Below are 22,215 nucleotides of genomic sequence, written 5' to 3' on the forward strand. Positions count from 1 at the left end.
CACATAGATACTTCTACAGTTGGAACTAAAAATTACACTTTCAAATTCAAACCCTGTAGCTTGTTTCTACCATAACAACACTAGCTTTAGTGGACGGACATTTCATGCTGTTTCATTCTCAATGTATCAGCCAAACTAAAAGAATCCTGTATAAAAGGCCTGAATTTTACTACTGTTATTATACAAGATGTTAGTATAGAAAAAGGTGTACCTGTACATTAATTTATACAATTATTGACCTGGCTATGGGGAGATATGACCATTTTGTAACCCAAGATATTGAAAGCTAGTTTTAAGTCCCAAAGAAAGTATATGAGTTAGACAGTATTGTATTTGTGGCCCCCACCCAAAAAAAAAACCCTCCGATCCCCTGTATCTTGTATCACATTTGTTTCCATCCCGTCTCTGGTACCCTGTAATATTTTGTGTTTATATGATTGTTTATGCAATTCACTAATAAATTGATACACTTATCTTGCGTACATAATTGAAATATCAAGAAATTGATATGGCAAAAAGACTTGCCAGCATGAAATACTTTAACGGCCTATATGTAAAGTGTAAGACTTACTTGCTGAATTTCCTTGTATGTATCGAACAGTGACCTTTTTACTACTAAAAACATGGCCTGTAACGCAACACTGAACAATAAATATTGTGTGTACCCTGCATAAACCAAAATCACCCAAATCGTCCCAACAAACCTTTCACAGCCAAAGTCAAGATGGAAGGAAGAGCAAAAGGAAAGGAAACCAACAGATAGTAAGATGGATGAAAAAGAAGGAAATCGTGTGCACAGCCATAGCGATGGTTACCATGACAATTACACAAGAAGCCATAGCAACAGCCAATCAGGTAATTAACAGTCCAGGTTTAATGTAGAATGTTTCCAAAATATCTTCAATTGTTTTAAATAATTTGCTATATTCCTTTTTATTCAGTTTCCAATTGAATTATGCCTCCTTTCAGTACTTACAGTACTTTGATTATTCCAGCGACTATAAACCCACCCCAACCTACTGCATGTCAATTTCAATGTTATTTCAGTATTTCATTGATTAAATCTTATTCTTATATCGTTTCGTAAATTTTGAAAATTAGTTGCTTCAAAAAAGTTTCACCGATAACATTGGAACCATTATGAGCCTAAATCAAGGATTTTCAAAACTGATATGAAAATTTTTCGGCACAAAGACGGTAAATCGACAAATTAAATGTGTTTTGTAAACATATTGCACAACTTTCTACAGCGAACCTGAGACTGTAGAAGCTGATCAGAGAGTGATAGCTTATATAGAGAGGATCAGCTGTAAAAATTAAATGATGGCAGCTGTGTCAGTATGTAGATATGTGCAAATATTTGTTAAAATAAGATATCATTGCATACCACAATAATATATGGTAATGAAACATGATTTGTTTGATGTATTCCGTCTTGGCATATTACAGAGTTAGCTCCCTTGCCGTTAGGTATCCATTGTGATGTCATTATTTTGTGGCACAATTCAAGTCATTTTCACTGTAAAGTAGGACATACATTAAGCTTGCAAACTAACAACATCAAAATCAATACCAACCCGCAAGGGCAGATAACTCTTTAATATGCAAACACAAAATATGTATAGTAGAACACATCAAAACGAACTTCTGGAATTCTTTGTTAGTGAGTTCGTTTTAAATGTGTTTTAATGTATGCATAGGTTATAATTTGTTGTTATGTATCAATGTAAATGTGTACATGTCAATTTAGTATCTATATAAATGTGTACATGTCAATTTAGTATCTATGTAAATGTGTACATGTCAATTTAGTATCACTGTAAATGTATACATGTCAATTTCGTATCTATGTAAATGTATACATGTCAATTTTGTATCTATGTAAATGTGTGTATTTAAACTTATTATCAACGTAAAGATGTAAATGTAAATTTATTATTAATGTATCATTTCTTTATAGATTTTTAAATCCTTTTAATTCATTTGCTCTTGTTTCTTTTTATTACTACTAACTATAAGTTTAAACAGTAAATAATATATTAAATCTGAAAACAAAAATAAATTCCCTTTATAACTGCACACACCCGTAAAATGTATCTTAACTCATCCACCTCTGAAGACACATATGACCTCTTCTTATTCAAAGACAGGACCAGTTCATTATGATATTTCAGGGGTGAATGCATTACTTGTACATGCTTTAATGAGTCAGAACCACCAGTTCAGGAACACCTTAAAAGGAATGTCTGTATATAATTGATATGAGGTTAATTTGTTAGTATACATTTTCTGGTGGTTTTTTTTTTTAAACTTCTAGAAGATCATCACATATTGTATAACTAGAGTAGAATAAATACATTGTCAAATCGTTAGTATGTTGTCTGATTCACAATCTGAATAAAATCAAGATCCTCGTTATCACATTTCATAGAGGATCGGACAACGTCCCATAATGGGTCACATTCTATCGACCAGTCAAATTGACCGGTCAAATTTCTATTTCTAATTGTGACAGGAACAAAAGTTGCCATGAGCTATTAGAAACATTTTCATGTATGAAGTCATGTCGCCTATAGAGTAAAATGTCACTATATATGTAAGCTGTGATGAAGTGTCATTTTCAGTTAGTGTTGGTAGATAGAGAAGATATATTTGATTAATAGGATTTCGCGACTCTAAAACAATGTGGGTAAAGTACTACCTTCGATTACTTGCACTTTCTTGTGATTTTACATGTGACTTCATCTTTTGGAGTAAATATTTTGATGTAATAATGACCGGAAAGTGGGACTAGTCGACGGTAAATTGTACTTAACCTACATCATTTTGAGATCTTGAAACTTTCGTATTGAACTATAAGGTTCATAAATGTCACCAGAATGTGACCATGAATGTTCCGTTCTCAGATCCTCCTAGAAATGGATTAAGAAAAGGGATCTGTATGTGAATCAGACTGTCTGGTTAATGTCATTAATGGGTGGTTTGTTACTGGTGACATATCGGCTAATGGTCAGGCATGTACGTGGATACTGAAGTATTGGAAACAGAAATCTACCAGAGTATCATACAAATAACAACAAGAACGCATCTATCACTGTCTCAACCACACGTAACCACCTGTGATTTTTGTCAGATTTGTACGCAGTACACACCTTAATATGGAAACAATCACTTTTATTGGCAGATGCATTTTTAAACAACTTTCAAAAAATTTGCTGGTCTCCAAAATCTTGTTTTGTTTTTTTTTGTAATGATTTTAACTATAATCACTAGCAGTTCAATAAATTCCAAATTTTTTTTTTCATTCTATATTTCATCCTGTTTCAAAGACCCATTTGTTTTTTTGTTTTGTTTTTGCATATACTGTAAATTATTTTATTTTCGCATACACAATATTTCGCGTCATCGTTATTCCAACATATACATAAACACGTAATTATACACAATCTATAGATTTAGAGAAAGGAGTTGATGTACATTTTTAAAACTGTGGTACAAATCTACGTAATCACAGGTAGTTACGTTAAACTCAGAAACCACGGTAACAGATTTTGAATATCAACATATGAGCCATGCAATAATTTAGGGTGGCAAACACTATGGCCGGAGATGTACTGTACCCGACGCTGCCGAGAGAAAGGGATTGCCTGGGTTTCCAACTCTCTGTTGTGACGCTGACCAATCAAAATACACGACACAAATTTAAATCATAGGCAAAAATGAAACACACAACAAACGTTAGTACTAACACACAAAGAAATGTATGGAAAGCTATCAGATCTCATAGTTAAAACGATAATAACCTCAAATCATAGTCAAATTGACTATAAAATTTGTATTGCTTATAATCTTCCTTTTTTTTTTTTTACTGTATAGTTCTTTAATATCAATGGGAAAAATCTGTAGTTTCCTTTTCTAAACTTATTCACGGGAAAATTTCTTTTCGCATTTTTATAAATTTGTGACAGTAATAGGCACAATAGGATTACTAATGAATTTTTTCACTTTAATCACACAATTTGAAGTTCATGGAAACTAACTTGGCCGTGATTACAACAAAATTTAGTTCCCCATGAATAAAAGCAAATATACAATAGCTTTTCTTTTATCAGACTGTTCATAATTAATTCCATAAATGCTATACATCTAAAGTCTTTCAATAATCTATAAAAGGAAATATTCATCTACATTTGGGTAAACAGCAAAGTTCAAAAGGAAAACAACACTATGATTTTTACTAATGAAATATAAAGTTTCGAAACAAAATATCAATAGATACAAATTTAAACCAAAGTTCTATGAGAAAAACTACAGCCTAGTATTCACTACAGGTATACACAAAGTCACAAGTCTATCAGAAAAGGACGGGGTAAAAATATAAGATAGTATGAAAAGTTTAGGTGCTAGTACAAAAACCTGTTTTATTAATGCCTGCAGTTAAAATTTCAATTAACCATGAAAATCCTGCACTCACCTGCACTTTGGAAAGCATTGTTGGAAGTGGCGTTAGTCGATGACGAAGCATTCCAGTTGACGCCAGTGTTGGCTGCCTGGTTTGGCTGACTGTTCCAGTTGACCGACGTTGTCGGAGTCTGGGCAGCAGGCGTACCGCCCCAGTTCAAACCCCCAGACCCTGTATCGCCTGCCCCACCCGTCCAACTCACAGACGGACTAGGCTGGGTCGTAGCTGCTGGCTCCGAGCTAAAGAGATCGGCCAGTGAAGCATATTTATCTCCCCCTGACGGTGCTGCTATGGAAGCTGGCGTGGAGGCCGGTGTGGATTGTGGGGTGGAGAAAACTCCATTAGCTGTAGTCGGGGGGTTAGCTTGTGCTGAACTTCCCATAGGAATGAGTGGGTCTGAAATAGACAGGATCAAATGATAATTCAAGCGTTGATAATTTCTGTAGTTTGGTTTTAGTTTAGTTTAACATCCCATAAACAGCTAGGGTTATGTAAGGATATGCCAGGTTTGTTGGTGGAGGAAAGCTTGTGAAAAACCACCGACCAGTGGCCAGTACCTCGCAACTTTCCTACATAAACAGCTAGGGTTATGTAAGGATGTGCCAGGTTTGTTGGTGGAGGAAAGCTGGTGAAAAACCACCGATGTGTGGCCAGTACCTGGCAACTTTCCTACATGGAATTAGAACTTGCGGCACAGAGGTACTCGGAGGGCATGTGGTAATATGTCAGGACATCTTAACCACTGAGCCACCACGACCCCTTCTGTTGTTATATTATAGAATTTTTAACAATTAAACTAGGAGGGTTTGTGTGGTTGGTTAGAAACCTGAAAATAATTAAAATTCAATAAAAATTTGTGAGGGTATTGTCGTAAAAAAAAAATCTGAGACATTAGCACTCAAAATTCAGTTGCCAGGAAAAGTTGGTTTACATTTGATTAAATTCAAACCAAAGGAGTGAAAATAATTGTTACTCGTAGAGAAATAAATAAAGAAATTCACATAGCTCTGTAGTCACATGCCAGTGATTTTTTTAGGTACATTTGGGGCTGAATAAAGGCCTCTTCCTCTAGAGAAATTTGCTGTAATTTCCCAATTTTATGCAAATATTTTCCCAAATAAAGGAAAACTCTCTAAAATGTATGTGTTTCGAGAAAGATACAATGTATAGTGTTTTCCCCAATTGAAAAGGCACACGGCCCTGAAATTACTGAGCAGGAAAATCACTGCATGTCAATGATTCAAAATTAGGAAAACTAGCCAAAGGGAGACATCAAATCAAAACAAGTTTTAGCTAACATTTTGATCTTTCGCCAGAATTCAAACTGTAAAAGATAATTATTAGTGAATTTTCACCACCTACTGGTTCCAAGGTGGAGATATATATCTTAATTAATACCACAATATTCAAATCTGTAACAAATTGTCCTTGACATAGTTTGAATGTGAAGAGTTGAGTTTGGAAGTGAGAGGATGTATACTTTCTGGTGAAGGAGGGGTGGGAGACCTTGTGGGGGTGGGGATTGGGGGGGGTGGGGGGTGGGGGGGGTGGGGAGGGTGTACTTACTGCCACTGGACTGAAAAGGAAGGTTGGTTTGTGCTGGTGCTGAGAACTGGCTATTAAAGTTGCTAAAATCTGCAAACCCGCCTGAAATACAACATTATCATCATATGAATTGTGTACAAATCATTACAATATTTGGTTGAAATTACAGTGGAACCTATCAGATTTATGAAAATACTGCTTACCAGTAATTTGAAATGGATTACATGTATATAAATCCCTGTTCACATGTATTTATTGTCTTTCACCTTGGTTATATTAAAATGAGAATAATTCACATACCACATGATACCCGATAACGTTTGTGTAGGACTATTGTTTCTATTGGTGATGGAAAGACATCAAATGATGATATCCCACGATAACACCATTTCAGCGGTAAGATTACAAAGGTCTACGTTCCGTCATCACTGGAGATACTAGTCCCGCACAAACGCTACCAGGTATCATGTGGTACATTAATTATTTCCATTTGTATAACCTGAAGATAATTTATTCATTGTAGAATTCAATATCACAAGGTTCCACTGTATATATATATTCCGTCTGTGCAAATTAAAGAGTTATCTTCCCTTGTAGGTAGATATCGATATGACATCAGAGAAAACAAGACGATATGATTTTCGCTTATTATAATGACGTCACAATCAATACCATCCTGCAAGGGAGATAATCTGTAACGTGCAACAACATAATAAATAGATTTTGGTAGCTATGCATTCAGGGTAAATACTTTGGAAAATACTACTTTTTAGGATTATATAAAGATTATATAAATTTGGAATTGAGTGAAATGGCTGCATTTTCATACATATCTTTTTAAATAATTCTGAAACAGACTATAAATATATATTGGCTCCATATCATTATTGATCTTTACAACTTTATGATTCGGTAATGATCACGAATCATTACCAAATCATAAAAGAAAGTACTTCAGAGACAAACATTAAACGGATAATAAAAACGGTTCAAGTTGAACTCGTTCACCCCTGAAAATCCATAATGAACTCTTCCAGCTTTTGAATCAGGAAAGTTTAAATGTGTCTTTAGGGGCGAGTGAGTTAATACTCAAATAAAATCTCCATTACTTTATTGCAATATTTATGTTTCTAAAACTAATGAAGGAAAAAAACTTTTGCTTGATGTTAACCTAACCCAATTTATTTGTGGTCATACACATGGGATAGCATCTACAGTAAAACACGGTTATGACAAATACGCATATAACAAATTCAAGGTGATAACATACGTTGTGTTTTTCCTACTTGGTGGATGTTCCTATAACATGTTTGTAAATCTAATGTCAGCGTTGTAATGTACTAGAATTGAATTGATAATTTGTTCCCTCGAACTTTGACCTTTTTATAAGCTAGTAAGAGCTAGTACTTGACGTACCAAGTACCTATATGGTACTGAATCTTTGCACGAGCCAATCCTGTATTTCCCATCTGGTACCAATGTAATATTAGATTTAACATACCATATTCGGCCCAGTAGGCGCCCAAGGCACGCAAGAATTGAAACAAATAAGGAGCCAGTATATAGAACCAAAGTAGGACTCGCCTTTCATAAAATTAATTGTTTTATAAATTCATAACAGTAAGCGATAAATTTGCAAAAGGCAGCAAATAGAGGAACCTACAGTTTTCATATTTTCAGTCTGGATTTAATTTGAGCTAAGTGAAATTAGGACTTAAAAGGGAAAGGGGCACTTATAAGGATGGAGGTATTTAAAGGGTCGAATACAGTAAGGATAGGTTTTTTAGGCATGCATAAGAGATCCAATCCTTAGAGAAACCTTGTCTTGTTTTTGAATTACTGTTTTTGACCAAATAAGCATCCAAGGCGTTTAAAAAATGAACACTGAAAAGGGGGCTTAAGTACCAAATTTGGACTAATATTTCACAAAATAGAGCACAAAGTAAGCCATTCATAAATTTACAAATGAAAATCAAACAGAGATATCTTCTAAAGTTTTCATAATTTCAGTATGTATCATGTATGTGAAAATGAGGCCTCAAAAAGATGGAGGGGCGCATATAGGGATGGGGTGCTTATAAGATCGAATACGGTCAGGCCCAATAATTGAGTGACCTAGTGTTTCGTTGATGACTTGTGGTTCCTAGTCTACTCTGGCACCATGGCAGATATCCAATAATGGTATCATAAACTAAATAATTGATTTATTTAATTTATGAATGAAAGATAAATTGAGGTCAATTTATTGCATAGAATTAATTACAGTACATGTTTACAACATAGTATCAGTCTACAACATGGCTTGGAATTCAAAATGGATGGTCGAGTGGTGTAGTGATTAAGCCACTCGTCTTTCTCTTATTAGCCGACCGGGGTTCCATTCCCAGCATGTAAATGAAAAGATCATTGCATGGTCATGTGGGTTTTCACTGGGCACTCCAGTTTTCTTCCACAATATGATCCCTTGCACGCTTACATCTAGGCCATCGAAAGTGATTTGTATAGGTTAAATAACTTGATTCACAATTGTATAAAGTTTATGGTTATTTATTTTTGACATTTTTGAAAAAGCTTTGATCTCATTTTCTGAAAGGTTTGTTTATGATTCCAACATATAAATCATACAGTTTTTATCTAATGTAAATCTGAGATTCAAAGTTTTGTGCATGTGAACGACCCATGTGTACATTAGTTTAACGATCTACTACATATTCATGGCAGAACCTCACTTGACCTTGTTTCAATGATACACATATTGTGTGACCGTCTTATGACGTCATAGTGGAAAGTCTAATCACAATTAATTCTTATCGCACACACATAGGCTTACAGTCCATCAGATGCATGGGCTATATTTTACATCCGTGTCTGATGTGCATGTTGGATTTGGTAGATATGTTGTGAAAGCAGGACTTGTGATGGCAGGCTTGGGATATGATATACCCTTGTAGGGCATTGAATCTAACATCTCTTCAGACCACCCAATACAAGGGTTATGACATACCAAATCAAAGTGGGTAAAGCTCGATTAATCGTTTATTAGTTTCACCTTCCAGTGATTCTGACGTCACAAAAATTACATCAACATATGATGTTACAATCATCAGAGGGTGGAACTTATCAACACTAAATCATACTCTCTCCACATCATTTTTGTATCTAACTTAAGTCAACTCATCCACCCCTGAATTTCATAATGGACTGGTCTACTCTTTGATTAAGAAGACTCTAAATGTGTCGTCAGGGGTGAATAAGTGAAATTATTTACATTGAGTTTGTTAACAAATCTTATTTTTATGCTCTTGTCAACAAATAGTTACCTCCTCCTGACGATGGGGCTGGGGGAGGAGCTGACGACGCAAAGGGGTCGCCCCCTAAATCCCCCAGTAGGTCCATAGTAGTGGAACCAGACGACTGTGAGGATTGACTCTGTTGCCCTGGCGACTGGAAAGACAAATCCTGTTTGGGGGCAGGGCTCGGCTGGGTGGGGGTGGGTACTGTGATTGGCCCCGGGGTCGTCTGGGGCTTCGAGGCTGGCGCCTGTGAACATAAAACAATAAAATTAAAATCTTTACACATAATAATTGTTATCCTTAGGCTATGATTTTGACAAATGAAAACTGAGAAATACTGATGTAATCAAGAAATACACATTTTCTCTTTTTATGCACACTTGGATAAATTTGTTAAAATTTGTTTACAGAATTTCAAGTGCAATCTAAATACCACCCAGTACCAATTTAATTCCGTAATTGTTTCTTTTGATAAATAGAGTTAGCTTTTAACAGAGCTATATATAGAACCTTTAACTTATTCACCCCTAAAGATACATTTAGACTCTTCTAAATCAAAGACTTGACCAGTCCATTTTGAAATTTCAGGGGTGAATCAGTTCAAACCAATGGAACAAGTAATGACAAAGAAATATTTACAAATTTAAAACCTTATAGTTTTGTGTGTTGGATTATTCATTTATCAGCAAAATAAATCTACCAAGATGTGACAAATGAATTGAAATAAAACCATAATGGTCAATTTTTGTATGGTTTATGCAATGATAACCTTTTTTTAAGATAAACCAGTAAATTCTTGAAGGATTGCCGTCACCTTCTATACAATTTGAAAACTTCAAAAAATATGCAAATTTTAAATAATGAAAAAAAATTCTATAATTCCTGAGATTTTTTATTGCTGTTAACTTAATTTATTTTGGATTTTTTTTATCCTATAAAAATAACAAAACAAAAGAAAACAGTGCACTTTACTTGTTTTACATCTACATATGCATCATAAGAAATTTCACATGACCATCCATCTTTACGTTAAATTATCCAATTTACGTCATCATATATATCTTTGTTTGTTTTATGTTTGTTTATTTCCTGGTTTACGGTTCGTACAGAAGTACACATCCCGTTTTCTCAAAACAAAATTAATAGCCTGCCCCTCACTGAGAATCACCACACAAGTGTGACAAAATGTCATGCATGGCATGTCAAAACAACCTTCAAATGTAGACCGATATCATTTACCAACAGAGTATGCTAACAATACTTCATAAATTAAGCTAACCATGCAATTGTTTATATGTGATAAATTATTGCACATTTGATAAATTGTTAGCTTAACAAGGTCACATATGCAAATAAATTGCTTTCATTTTATTTGCGATAAATCTGATGCTGTTTATATGTACTTAAAAGAAATATTTCCATTTTCTATTCAAAAACTTCTTCTCCAAAAGTATATGAACCATGCATATATAATATTTAGCTTATGATCTTTATATGCAAATTTTACAAGGGACCACACTGACCGAGTTAAGTTAGGTGTCCCGACATTTGACTACAAGCTCTCCAACCCTGGAATGTGAGTTTGTAATATCTCCTGTGGGAAAGTTGTCAAGTGCATGTAATGAGTACAGGTCAGTGTTTTTCCTCTGGGTACTCTGGCTTTCCCCTACCTATAACCCTGGCACATCGTAATGACCCTGACTGTTGATAGGATGTTAAAGATGCTCCACCGCCGACAGAGCATAAATGATACTCATCATTTGAACAATAATTGGTGTTTAATTGTGTATATATATATGCCTAATTAACACAAAATATAATATAGAATAATTTGTTTCGCCTTTGATGCATGCACAATCAGTTTTCATGTTATATAGAATATAATGCCATTGAATTTTTTTGCGGGATGGAATTAATTATTTTTCATAATTTTAACTTGAAGTAAAATTAGAAGCTCAAACTTTTCAATGGTGATAATGGTGTTAAGTAAGTAACTTTTGTAACTGAAGAAAAATACTAAATCGTCTGCTCCAGTTTTTGATAATGAAAAAATACTTTTTGTCAGCGATGGCGCATCTTTAAACCTATATAATCAAACCAAACAAATAATTTTTAAAATTTATCAATAAGTTGTTGCCTATGAATACATTATACTAATATAAACAACTTATAAATCATCTCCATAAAGATAATACTTGTGAGACATGACCTAGAGCTGGTGCATTTTTACCTGTCACAGGTATGTCATAAACACGGACTTATAATAACAAACCAAGACAACAACACCATGTCTTCTTGTGTCAAATGTTGAGTGATTGTTGTATATTATATATACCTCGCAGAAATGCACGGCAGTTTTTACAAGAACCATAAGAATCAATCATGCAGATACATTCAAACATATGATACTGTATTCGCTGTAATTAGCACCCCTGTGTCTATAAATGCTCCTTCCTTCCCTCTTCTGATGATTTACAACATGTGATGCTTATAACATCAGCATTGTATGCTAGATTTTGCGAAATTCACAAGTGAATCATGACACCACAATGTGTCTCAAAGGAAAGAAGACATATGCATGTTTACTGTAACAGTCACACAAAGTATATTTAGTCGGCGAGTGGTAGATTCGTGGAACTCCCTTCCAAACTTCGTAGTAGAAGCCCCTACTCTGAACTCGTTGAAAACCAACTGAACACTCATTGGAATTCAGTACCATGTAAATGTTACCCCAGTTTTCATATGGCACAACCGGACAATAATCTAGTAAATGAAGAAAACGCGCCACAACTAGCTGGAACCAGCTAACTATGGTGTCTAAGAAGATGTAACAGGTAACAGATTAATATTAATGTACCAAGAGACTACGTATGGAAAGAATTAAAATTATGTTCAATTTTTTGTCTTTAACTTACATTTTGATATCCTAATAACAACCGCTCCTTGTTATATTTTTAAAGAGTAATTGTCTTAATCATACTTTTAATGACAGTTTTCAAATGAAGATAAAATCATTTTTTGTAAAACCAACTTTACATAATTTTACAAGATTCTTGAGAACTCTTTTCTTTGCCTTCTTACATATTCTAATGAAGACCTAAATACAGGATTTGCAGCAAATGAGAAATGAAAATTTCACTAATCAAATGATTAAGCTATAATCACCATATGGAACAAGTGGACACAGGGTGCTAATTACCATAAATACGATATACTTTTATTTACAGTGATTGTGTGTGATTTAATCATTTACATGTTGTTGCACGGTTATTAAAAAGACAAATGATATGACTTTTTATCACCTCTAATCACCATACATTTTAATGATATGTAAATATAAACGCGGTTAACACCACGTAATTCAGGATAATTAATAATAAATTATCAAGATGATTAATTGTTCATCTTAATGACTTATACACAGTGGTACCAATCCTTGCACATCCAAAATTACGTCAGAACGTTATTTTAAAGCCTCTTTTTCCGAGAAAACAGAGTTGAGAAAACAGAATTAACATATTTATAATTAACATATCATGACGTATGTGACATTGAAATTTCCAAGCTACATAAACCGTGATCTGTGAAATGTGGTCATTGGGCACGTGGACCTTAAAGTCCCTTTTTTTTGTGGTCGTACAACCCATCATATACGCACCACATATCTCACTAATTGTAGTTTAAACTTCGTCAGGCATCCCTTTGGCTAATTCTTTATGTGTAATGGTCATGTGCATATAGGACCGCAATAAAAAATGCTACAAATAGATTACAGCTGAACAAAGCTGCCCGTTGTACATTCTGTCACTCTCACCTGTGTGTAGATGTTGTGTAGACTGCTTTTTTTGTTTTATGGGAAGCCTATGAGAGTTCTAGTTGAAAAAACATCCAAGTGTCTGGCCCATGCAGCAGTTGGTCTTAAGTTTGTGACCCAACGCTAATGCTGGAGCACTTTGTAAAATGTTTAACACATTAACCACTCAGCCACTGTGAGCCAAAGGTGGAGGTCTAGTAGTAGAATTAACCATTCAGTCACAAGGATTCAGAGATGGAGGTATAGTGGTAGAATGTCAGAAACATTAACCATTTTATAATTAACCATTGTGATTTGAAGCTGGAGAGCTCGTGGCAGAATGTCAGACACCTAAACCATATTGCCACCATGACCCAGAGGTGGAGAGCTCGTGGTAGAATGTCAGACACCTTAACCACATAGCCACCATGACCAAGAGATGGAGAGCTAGCGGTAGAATATCAGACACCTTAACCACATAGCCACAATGACCCAGAGGTGGACAGGTAGAGAACTAACCACATGCCACCATGACCGAGGTGGAGGAGCTATGGTAGAATGTCAGACACCTTAACCACATAGCCACCATGACCCAGAGGTGGAGAGCTAGTGGTAGAATGTCAGACACCTTAACCACATAGCCACCATGACCCAGAGGTGGAGGGCTAGTGGTAGAATGTCAGACACCTTAACCACATAGCCACCATGACCCAGAGGTGGAGGGCTAGTGGTAGAATGTCAGACACCTTAACCACATAGCCACCATGACCCAGAGGTGGAGGGCTAGTGGTAGAATGTAAGACACCTTAACCACATAGCCACCATGACCCAGAGGTGGAGGGCTAGTGGTAGAATGTCAGACACCTTAACCACATAGCCACCATGACCCAGAGGTGGAGGGCTAGTGGTAGAAATGTCAAGACACCTTAACCACATAGCCACCATGACCCAGAGGTGGAGGGCTAGTGGTAGAATGTCAGACACCTTAACCACATAGCCACCATGACCCAGAGGTGGAGGCTAGTGGTAGAATATAAGACACCTTAACCACATAGCCACCATGACCCAGAGTGGAGGGCTAGTGGTAGAATGTCAGACACCTTAACCACATAGCCACCATGACCCATGGAGGCTAGTGGATAGTGAGGGCTAGTGGTGAGAAAGAATATATCAGACACCTTAACCACATAGCCACCATGACCCAGAGGTGGAGGGCTAGTGGTAGAATATCAGACACCTTAACCACATAGCCACCATGACCCAGAGGTGGAGGGCTAGTGGTAGAATGTCAGACACCTTAACCACATAGCCACCATGACCCAGAGGTGGAGGACTAGTGGTAGAATGTCAGACACCTTAACCACATAGCCACCATGACCCAGAGGTGGAGGCTAGTGGTAGAATGTTCAGACATCTTAACCACATAGCCACCATGACCCAGAGGTGGAGGGCTAGTGGTAGAATGTCAGACATCTTAACCACATAGCCACCATGACCCAGAGGTGGAGGACTAGTGGTAGAATATAAGACACCTTAACCACATAGCCACCATGACCCAGAGGTGGAGGGGCTAGTGGTAGAATGTTAAGACACCTTAACCACATAGCCACTTGATGACCATGAGGTGGAGGGCTAGTGGTAGAATGTCAGACATCACTTACATGACCCACATAGGGCTTGTGTAGAATTCAGACACCTTAACCACTCAACCACTCCATGACCCAGAAGTGGAGGGCTAGTGGTAGAATGTTAGGACACACTTAACCACCAAGCCAACAGACCCATAGGTTGAATATCCAACACCTTAACCACATTAGCCACCTGTGACCCAGAGTGAGGGCTAGTGGTAGAATGTCAGACAACACCTTAACCACTCAGCCACTATGACCCATAGGTGGAGGGCTAGTGGTAGAATGTCAGACATCTTAACCACATAGCCACCATGACCCAGAAAGATGAAGGGCTAGTGGTATAGAATATACAGACACTTAACCACATAGCCACCATGACCCAGAGGTGGAGGGCTAGTGGTAGAATGTCAGACATCTTTAACCACATAGCCACCATGACCCAGAAGTGAAGGGCTAGTGGTAGAATATCAGACACCTTAACCACATAGCCACCATGACCAGAGGTGGAGAACTAGTGGTAGAATATAAGACACCTTAACCACATAGCCACCATGACCCAGAAGTGAAGGGCTAGTGGTAGAATATCAGACACCTTAACCACATAGCCACCATGACCAAGAGATGGAGGGCTAGTGGTAGAATATAAGACACCTTAACCACATAGCCACCATGACCCAGAGGTGGAGGACTAGTGGTAGAATGTCAGACATCTTAACCACATAGCCACCATGACCCAGAAGTGAAGGGCTAGTGGTAGAATATAAGACACCTTAACCACATAGCCACCATGACCCAGAGGTGGAGGGACTAGTGGTAGAATATAAGACACCTTAACCACATAGCCACCATGACCCAGAGGTGGAGGGCTAGTGGGTAGAATGTCAGACATCTTAACCACATAGCCACCATGACCCAGAAGTGGAGGGCTAGTGGTAGAATATAAGACACCTTAACCACATAGCCACCATGACCCAGAAGTGGAAGGGCTAGTGGTAGAATATCAGACACCTTAACCACATAGCCACCATGACCAAGAGATGGAGGGCTAGTGGTAGAATATAAGACACCTTAACCACATAGCCACCATGACCCAGAGGTGGAGGGCTAGTGGTAGAATGTCAGACACCTTAACCACATAGCCACCATGACCCAGAGGTGGAGGGCTAGTGGTAGAATGTCAGACATCTTAACCACATAGCCACCATGACCCAGAAGTGGAGGGCTAGTGGTAGAATGTCAGACATCTTAACCACATAGCCACCATGACCCAGAGGTGGAGGGCTAGTGGTAGAATGTCAGACACCTTAACCACATAGCCACCATGACCCAGAGGTGGAGGACTAGTGGTAGAATATAAGACACCTTAACCACATAGCCACCATGACCCAGAGGTGGAGGGCTAGTGGTAGAATGTCAGACACCTTAACCACTCAGCCACCATGACCCAGAAGTGGAGGGCTAGTGGTAGAATGTCAGACACCTTAACCACATAGCCACCATGACCCAGAGGTGGAGGGCTAGTGGTAGAATGTCAGACACCTTAACCACATAGCCACCATGACCCAGAGGTGGAGGGCTAGTGGTAGAATGTCAGACACCTTAACCACATAGCCACCATGACCCAGAGGTGGAGAGCTAGTGGTAGAATGTCAGACACCTTAACCACATAGCCACCATGACCCAGAGGTGGAGGGCTAGTGGTAGAATGTCAGACACCTTAACCACATAGCCACCATGACCCAGAGGTGGAGGGCTAGTGGTAGAATGTCAGACACCTTAACCACATAGCCACCATGACCCAGAGGTGGAGACCTAGTGGTAGAATATAAGACACCTTAACCACATAGCCACCATGACCCAGAAGTGAAGGGCTAGTGGTAGAATATCAGACACCTTAACCACATAGCCACCATGACCCAGAGGTGGAGAGCTCGTGGTAGAATGTCAGACACCTTAACCACATAGCCACCATGACCCAGAGGTGGAGGGCTAGTGGTAGAATGTCAGACACCTTAACCACATAGCCACCATGACCCAGAGGTGGAGGGCTAGTGGTAGAATGTCAGACACCTTAACCACATAGCCACCATGACCCAGAGGTGGAGGGCTAGTGGTAGAATGTCAGACACCTTAACCACATAGCCACCATGACCCAGAGGTGGAGGGCTAGTGGTAGAATGTCAGACACCTTAACCACATAACAATCATGACCCAGAGGTGGAGGGCTAGTGGTAGAATATAAGACACCTAAACCACATAGCCACCATGACCAAGAGATGGAGAGCTTGTGGTAGAATGTCAGACAACTTAACCACATAGCAACCATGACCCAGAGGTGGAGGGCTAGTGGTAGAATATAAGACACCTAAACCACATAGCCACCATGACCAAGAGATGGAGAGCTTGTGGTAGAATGTCAGACAACTTAACCACATAGCCACCATGACCCAGAGGTGGAGGGCTAGTGGTAGAATATCAGACACCTTAACCACATAGCCACCATGACCCTGAGGTGGAGAGCTAGTGGTAGAATGTCAGACAACTTAACCACATAGCCACAATGGCCCAGAAGTGGAGAGGTTTAGTAATATCATACAACTTATTATTACTAAAACCATGAAGTAAATCTAACAGATTCCTTCAATACATACTACCCAGAAATTGTGGCCTCAACCATAATATGTTTTGTGTATTACTATCCAAGTTACAATAAATTATCTCTACAAACCAATAAAACATGTTTGATAGGCTCAAACTCTTGAAATCTGGATTCCTTATTTTTATTCAAAACGGATTTAAGGAAGGAAATTCAGTGTAAAGTTCAGTGTTGTGATACACAAATCTTCTACGATGAAGGACAGCGATAATAATTGACATTTCAGGAAGGAACCTCAATGTTAAACGACAGTTTATGATACACAAATCTTCCATCATGAAGGACAGTAATAATATCTTGGCATGGACAAGCCAGGAGCCTAAAGTGTTCCAGTCTGAACGTTCCTGAGATGTTGATCATCAGGAGGCCCGGAAGGGACAACAACAGTACTGGAGCTCTGAGTGGAATTACACGGTGTCGGAATGGCTGAGGTTTTGCAGGAAATGTGACTATCCACCATAGACAATTTATCTTAATGTATAAAAGGCAATGACCCAAGATCTACTTACTGAGGTTATTACTACACAATGCAATATCCTCAAAATCTGGGTCATCAAGGTAGAGACAATGACCTTTGGTCAAATGTCCAGTGCATCTCTGATTCTCAAGCTAAAGGGACCACTTCACATACAGAATAGAATACTCAGTAAATCTCTTATTCTCATGGGACCCCAGCTGCAAAGAAGAGATTACTCAGTAAATCTCTGATTCTCATGGGACCCCAGCTGCAAAGAAGAGATTACTCAGTAAATCTCTGATTCTCATGGGACCCCAGCTGCAAAGAAGAGATTACTCAGTAAATCTCTGATTCTCATGGGACCCCAGCTGCAAAGAAGAGATTACTCAGTAAATCTCTGATTCTCATGGGACCCCAGCTGCAAAGAAGAGATTACTCAGTAAATCTCTGATTCTCATGGGACCCCAGCTGCAAAGAAGAGATTACTCAGTAAATCTCTGATTCTCATGGGACCCCAGCTGCAAAGAAGAGATTACTCAGTAAATCTCTGATTCTCATGGGACCCCAGCTGCAAAGAAGAGATTACTCAGTAAATCTCTGATTCTCATGGGACCCCAGCTGCAAAGAAGAGATTACTCAGTAAATCTCTGATTCTCATGGGACCCCAGCTGCAAAGAAGAGATTACTCAGTAAATCTCTGATTCTCATGGGACCTCAGCTGCAAAGAAGAGATTACTCAGTAAATCTCTGATTCTCATGGGACCCCAGCTGCAAAGAAGAGATTACTCAGTAAATCTCTGATTCTCATGGGACCTCAGCTGCAAAGAAGAGATTACTCAGTAAATCTCTGATTCTCATGGGACCCCAGCTGCAAAGAAGAGATGAATCATAAGGACCCCTTCACATCCCAATAATATCAGGTTCTATTTCTACAGGACACTTAGTCCAATATCTTACGTAACTCCAAATAAAGGTATCAAAGCCTTGAATTTGAAATCTGCATATCTTGTAGAGGTACTAACTGTAGGTTGGTGGTTCATCTCTAAAACTTTGACTTTTACAAACCACCAAACTCTAGTACATCCTTAGATAAACCCGAATGGCTGTTATCATAAAGAGGGAAACAAACCAAAGCAAACTTGTAAAACAATCATCATTTATCAGAATCTGCAGTCCATGCAAATCCCAACAATTAATTAACTCAATTTTGACCCCTAGAAATTCATAATGAACTCTTCTAGTCATTGAATCAGAAAAGTTCAAATGTGTCTTTAGGGGTGAATGAGTAAGTTCCTGTTCACATATATACATAGATCGTCTAGATTCTGTGTTCAACAGTATTCACTAATGTAAAGCGAAATTATGGCAAGATATTTCAGATAACTGAAACATCTAACAGAAAACTGAACATCAGAAATGTTGGCTACAGTAGATAGATTCCTTTCATCTCTAACGATTTCAATATTGAGCAATCATATGGAATTACATTACGTTCAGGTAAAATAATCAATCAATAATAAATTAATATTGGTCTACCTGGTGAAATAATCAAATAATATTGGTCTATCAGGTGAAATAATCAAATAATATTGGTCTATCAGGTGAAATAATCAAATAATATTTGTCTACCAGGTGAAAAATTAATATTGGTCTGCCTTGTGAAATTATCAATTAATATTGACCTATCAGGTGAAATAGTCAATTAATAAATTAATTATCTATTAAAGTTGGCCTACCTCTTCGAGGTCCATAATGATGAGAGATTTTTCCTTCCAACTTGCCTTTGGACGCGGTCGTGAATATTTTAAAATGTTCTCAGATCTAGTATTTATAACAACCATGATGACAGTTCTGCTTTAACAGTGTATAACAATAACGATAAAGTTTAATAAAAAAAATTGTCACTTATAAAAAATCAAAATTCCTTCTCAGAATTCTTCAAATATAATGTCTTTGTCTGTTTTGTCCGATCGGTCAGAGTGTTGATATAGAATGATTCAGGTATTATTCAGGTAAGTCTTTGTTCCGATACACCCGATGGATCTATACCCAACAAAGCCTTTGTGTTACTGGCACTCGGTGACACAATCGACAGTGTATACCAGCTAGGGAACACAGAGGATGTCCCCAGCGCTTTCTCCTTCCTATGTTATGATGAAGTGTAGCCAAGTCGGGCTTTATATACTGCCGAAGTGTGGCGAATCTGACTGTAAACACTGTCTGTTGGGACTGACTAAGCTGTGAAGCCTGTGTATATATTTAGTGTCAGCGGCCTCTATACCCTTACACACAATAATTTAGCGTAATTGTTCGGATCAAACGTTTATACTTTTACTATACAAACTTGCCGTAAATAAAGAGATTTAAAAATCAACTTCCTTTAAACAGTTGAGAATTCTAGTACGGAAGTGTGACTGTCCTTTCTCGGCGACTCGACATGTGTTAATTGACCTATTACATGTTAATGTCTGTTTATATATACACTGGACAGGTGAGATATGAGATACAGGTGAGTTAACGAGTTGATGATACAGAATGGTGGTGTATTGTACTACCAGATACAACAGACACGAGGTACTTAAAGATATAGTACACTCATTCACCTTACCTATCTGACAACACACAAACCACATCAACAAACAAACAAATAAATTGGTCATCATCCTTTTTACAAGTTCCAAATGATATTAACAAATTTTAAGATTGATTAAGAAATTGTGAAGAAAAAGGCCTTCTGGCCTAAATTTCACGAACATTTGTTAACTTTAGATAATCCCTTGACTTAAAATTCTCCATAGAAAAGCATTACATAAGCCAAGACAAAAATCCATAGCTAAAGAACCTCCAAGTTAAAGGATTCCTTACATTTAAATATGCTCCAACGCCGACATAGCATAAATGATATTCATTATTTGAACAATAATTGGTGTATTATCGTGTATATATATGTCTAATTTAACACAAAAAATAATATGAAATAATTTATTTTGCCGTTGGTGCATGCGCAATCAGTACTTCATTCCATATAGGATATAGTGCAACAGAATTTTTTGGGATGCAATTAATTATTTTTCATATTTTTAACTTGAAGTTAAATTAGAAGCTCAAACTTTTCAATGTTGGTAATGGTGTAAAGTAGGTAACTTTTGTAACTGAAGAAAAATACAAAATCATCTTCTCCTGTTTTTTATAATAGTAAAAAAATACCATTTGTCGGCGGTGGAGCATCTTTAAGGATGTGAAACTACATGGGCCTAGTTTTTGAAACAATATTGTCATGCATTTCAGAAGTACCAGGTATCCATTTATTTGACGGAGTTATAATGTTTGTGATGACAATTACATCATCAGACTCCATTTGGAATTTCACCACAATAAACAGCTCGCCTATGTAGCTATTTCCCTCGGTTTTTTTTTTACTGCTTTACTGCCTTATGGACAGTATATCCAAATGGAGACACAATAAATTTCTCACACATATGACAGACACTTGAACTACTCTTAAATGTCTACTCAAACAATGTCTGACTGCTTGGGGAATAGCACAAATACAATAAATACAATACCTATTTTATAAGGGTAGTTTTATTTTAGCTCTTTACTTAGATGTAACATTTTTTTGACTGGTCATTCTTTGACTGGCTAAGTCTAATCTTAAGAGAATTTTGGACTTAAACATTTTTCTGTTCCTGAGGTCTGAATTTGTAAAAAAAAAAAAAAAAAAAACAACAAACAAACAAACCCTTACAATATGTGATGTACCCTGTCAATTATAATGTTTTTTTTTACATCAGCTGTCATTGGAGGGAGACACAGTCACTATATCTAACAGAGCTCGGAGTCCCTATAACCAATAACACTACTAGCACAACTTTACAGCCTGGAGTGCGCTATTTAAAGTGTCTTAGTCACAATAAGGTGTTAGGTTCCGACGTCAAGGAGGCATCATCATCAAAAGGATAATAAAAGTCTTGAGAATTAGAGTAAATGCAATCTTACTGACGGATGAATCTATATTCTACATTTTACAATGCTTAATAGATCAACAATCAAAGTTTTAACATTTCTGATTAACCAGACTCAGTAATCACCTCTGTATTAAGATCATCTGATAATAAGACCACTTTTCTACAGTCCAAAATGACCAACTTCAACACATTTCAACCTGTGTATAAAAACCACCTGGCTATAAAGACTATTTTCTCACTGTCTCTTGTGTGGTCCTTATAGACAGGCTTGACTCTTATTTGATTTGTTTTTTGTGTGTTTTATGATCATACAGAAAATGATCATTCAAAAATCGAGCATATCTTCTTTCTGGTTGCAGATAAAATGGGAGTTCCTGAAGAAAAAACACTAAGCTACTGTCACTTTACTA

General features: G+C 37.4%; 1 protein-coding gene across 3 annotated transcripts in view; it reads right to left on the reverse strand.

The window, feature by feature from the left end:
- The window catches only part of LOC138307600 (arf-GAP domain and FG repeat-containing protein 1-like), a 39,838-nt gene that overhangs the window by 5,596 nt on the left and 12,027 nt on the right, over window positions 1-22,215 (reverse strand). Inside the window, exons 4-7 of one of the 3 annotated variants that reach the window (XM_069248404.1) lie at window positions 9,328-9,547; window positions 6,029-6,109; window positions 4,475-4,858; window positions 3,621-3,674 (exon numbers count right to left, since the gene is read on the reverse strand). In XM_069248404.1, coding sequence (XP_069104505.1) covers window positions 3,621-3,674; window positions 4,475-4,858; window positions 6,029-6,109; window positions 9,328-9,547 — 739 coding nt within the window. The remainder of the gene's footprint in view (window positions 1-3,620; window positions 3,675-4,474; window positions 4,859-6,028; window positions 6,110-9,327; window positions 9,548-22,215) is intronic. The other 2 variants (XM_069248406.1, XM_069248405.1) reach the window with 2 other exon arrangements.

The sequence above is a fragment of the Argopecten irradians genome, chromosome 14 (assembly GCF_041381155.1).
Source record: "Argopecten irradians isolate NY chromosome 14, Ai_NY, whole genome shotgun sequence".
Classification (NCBI taxonomy): Eukaryota; Metazoa; Mollusca; class Bivalvia; order Pectinida; family Pectinidae; genus Argopecten; species Argopecten irradians.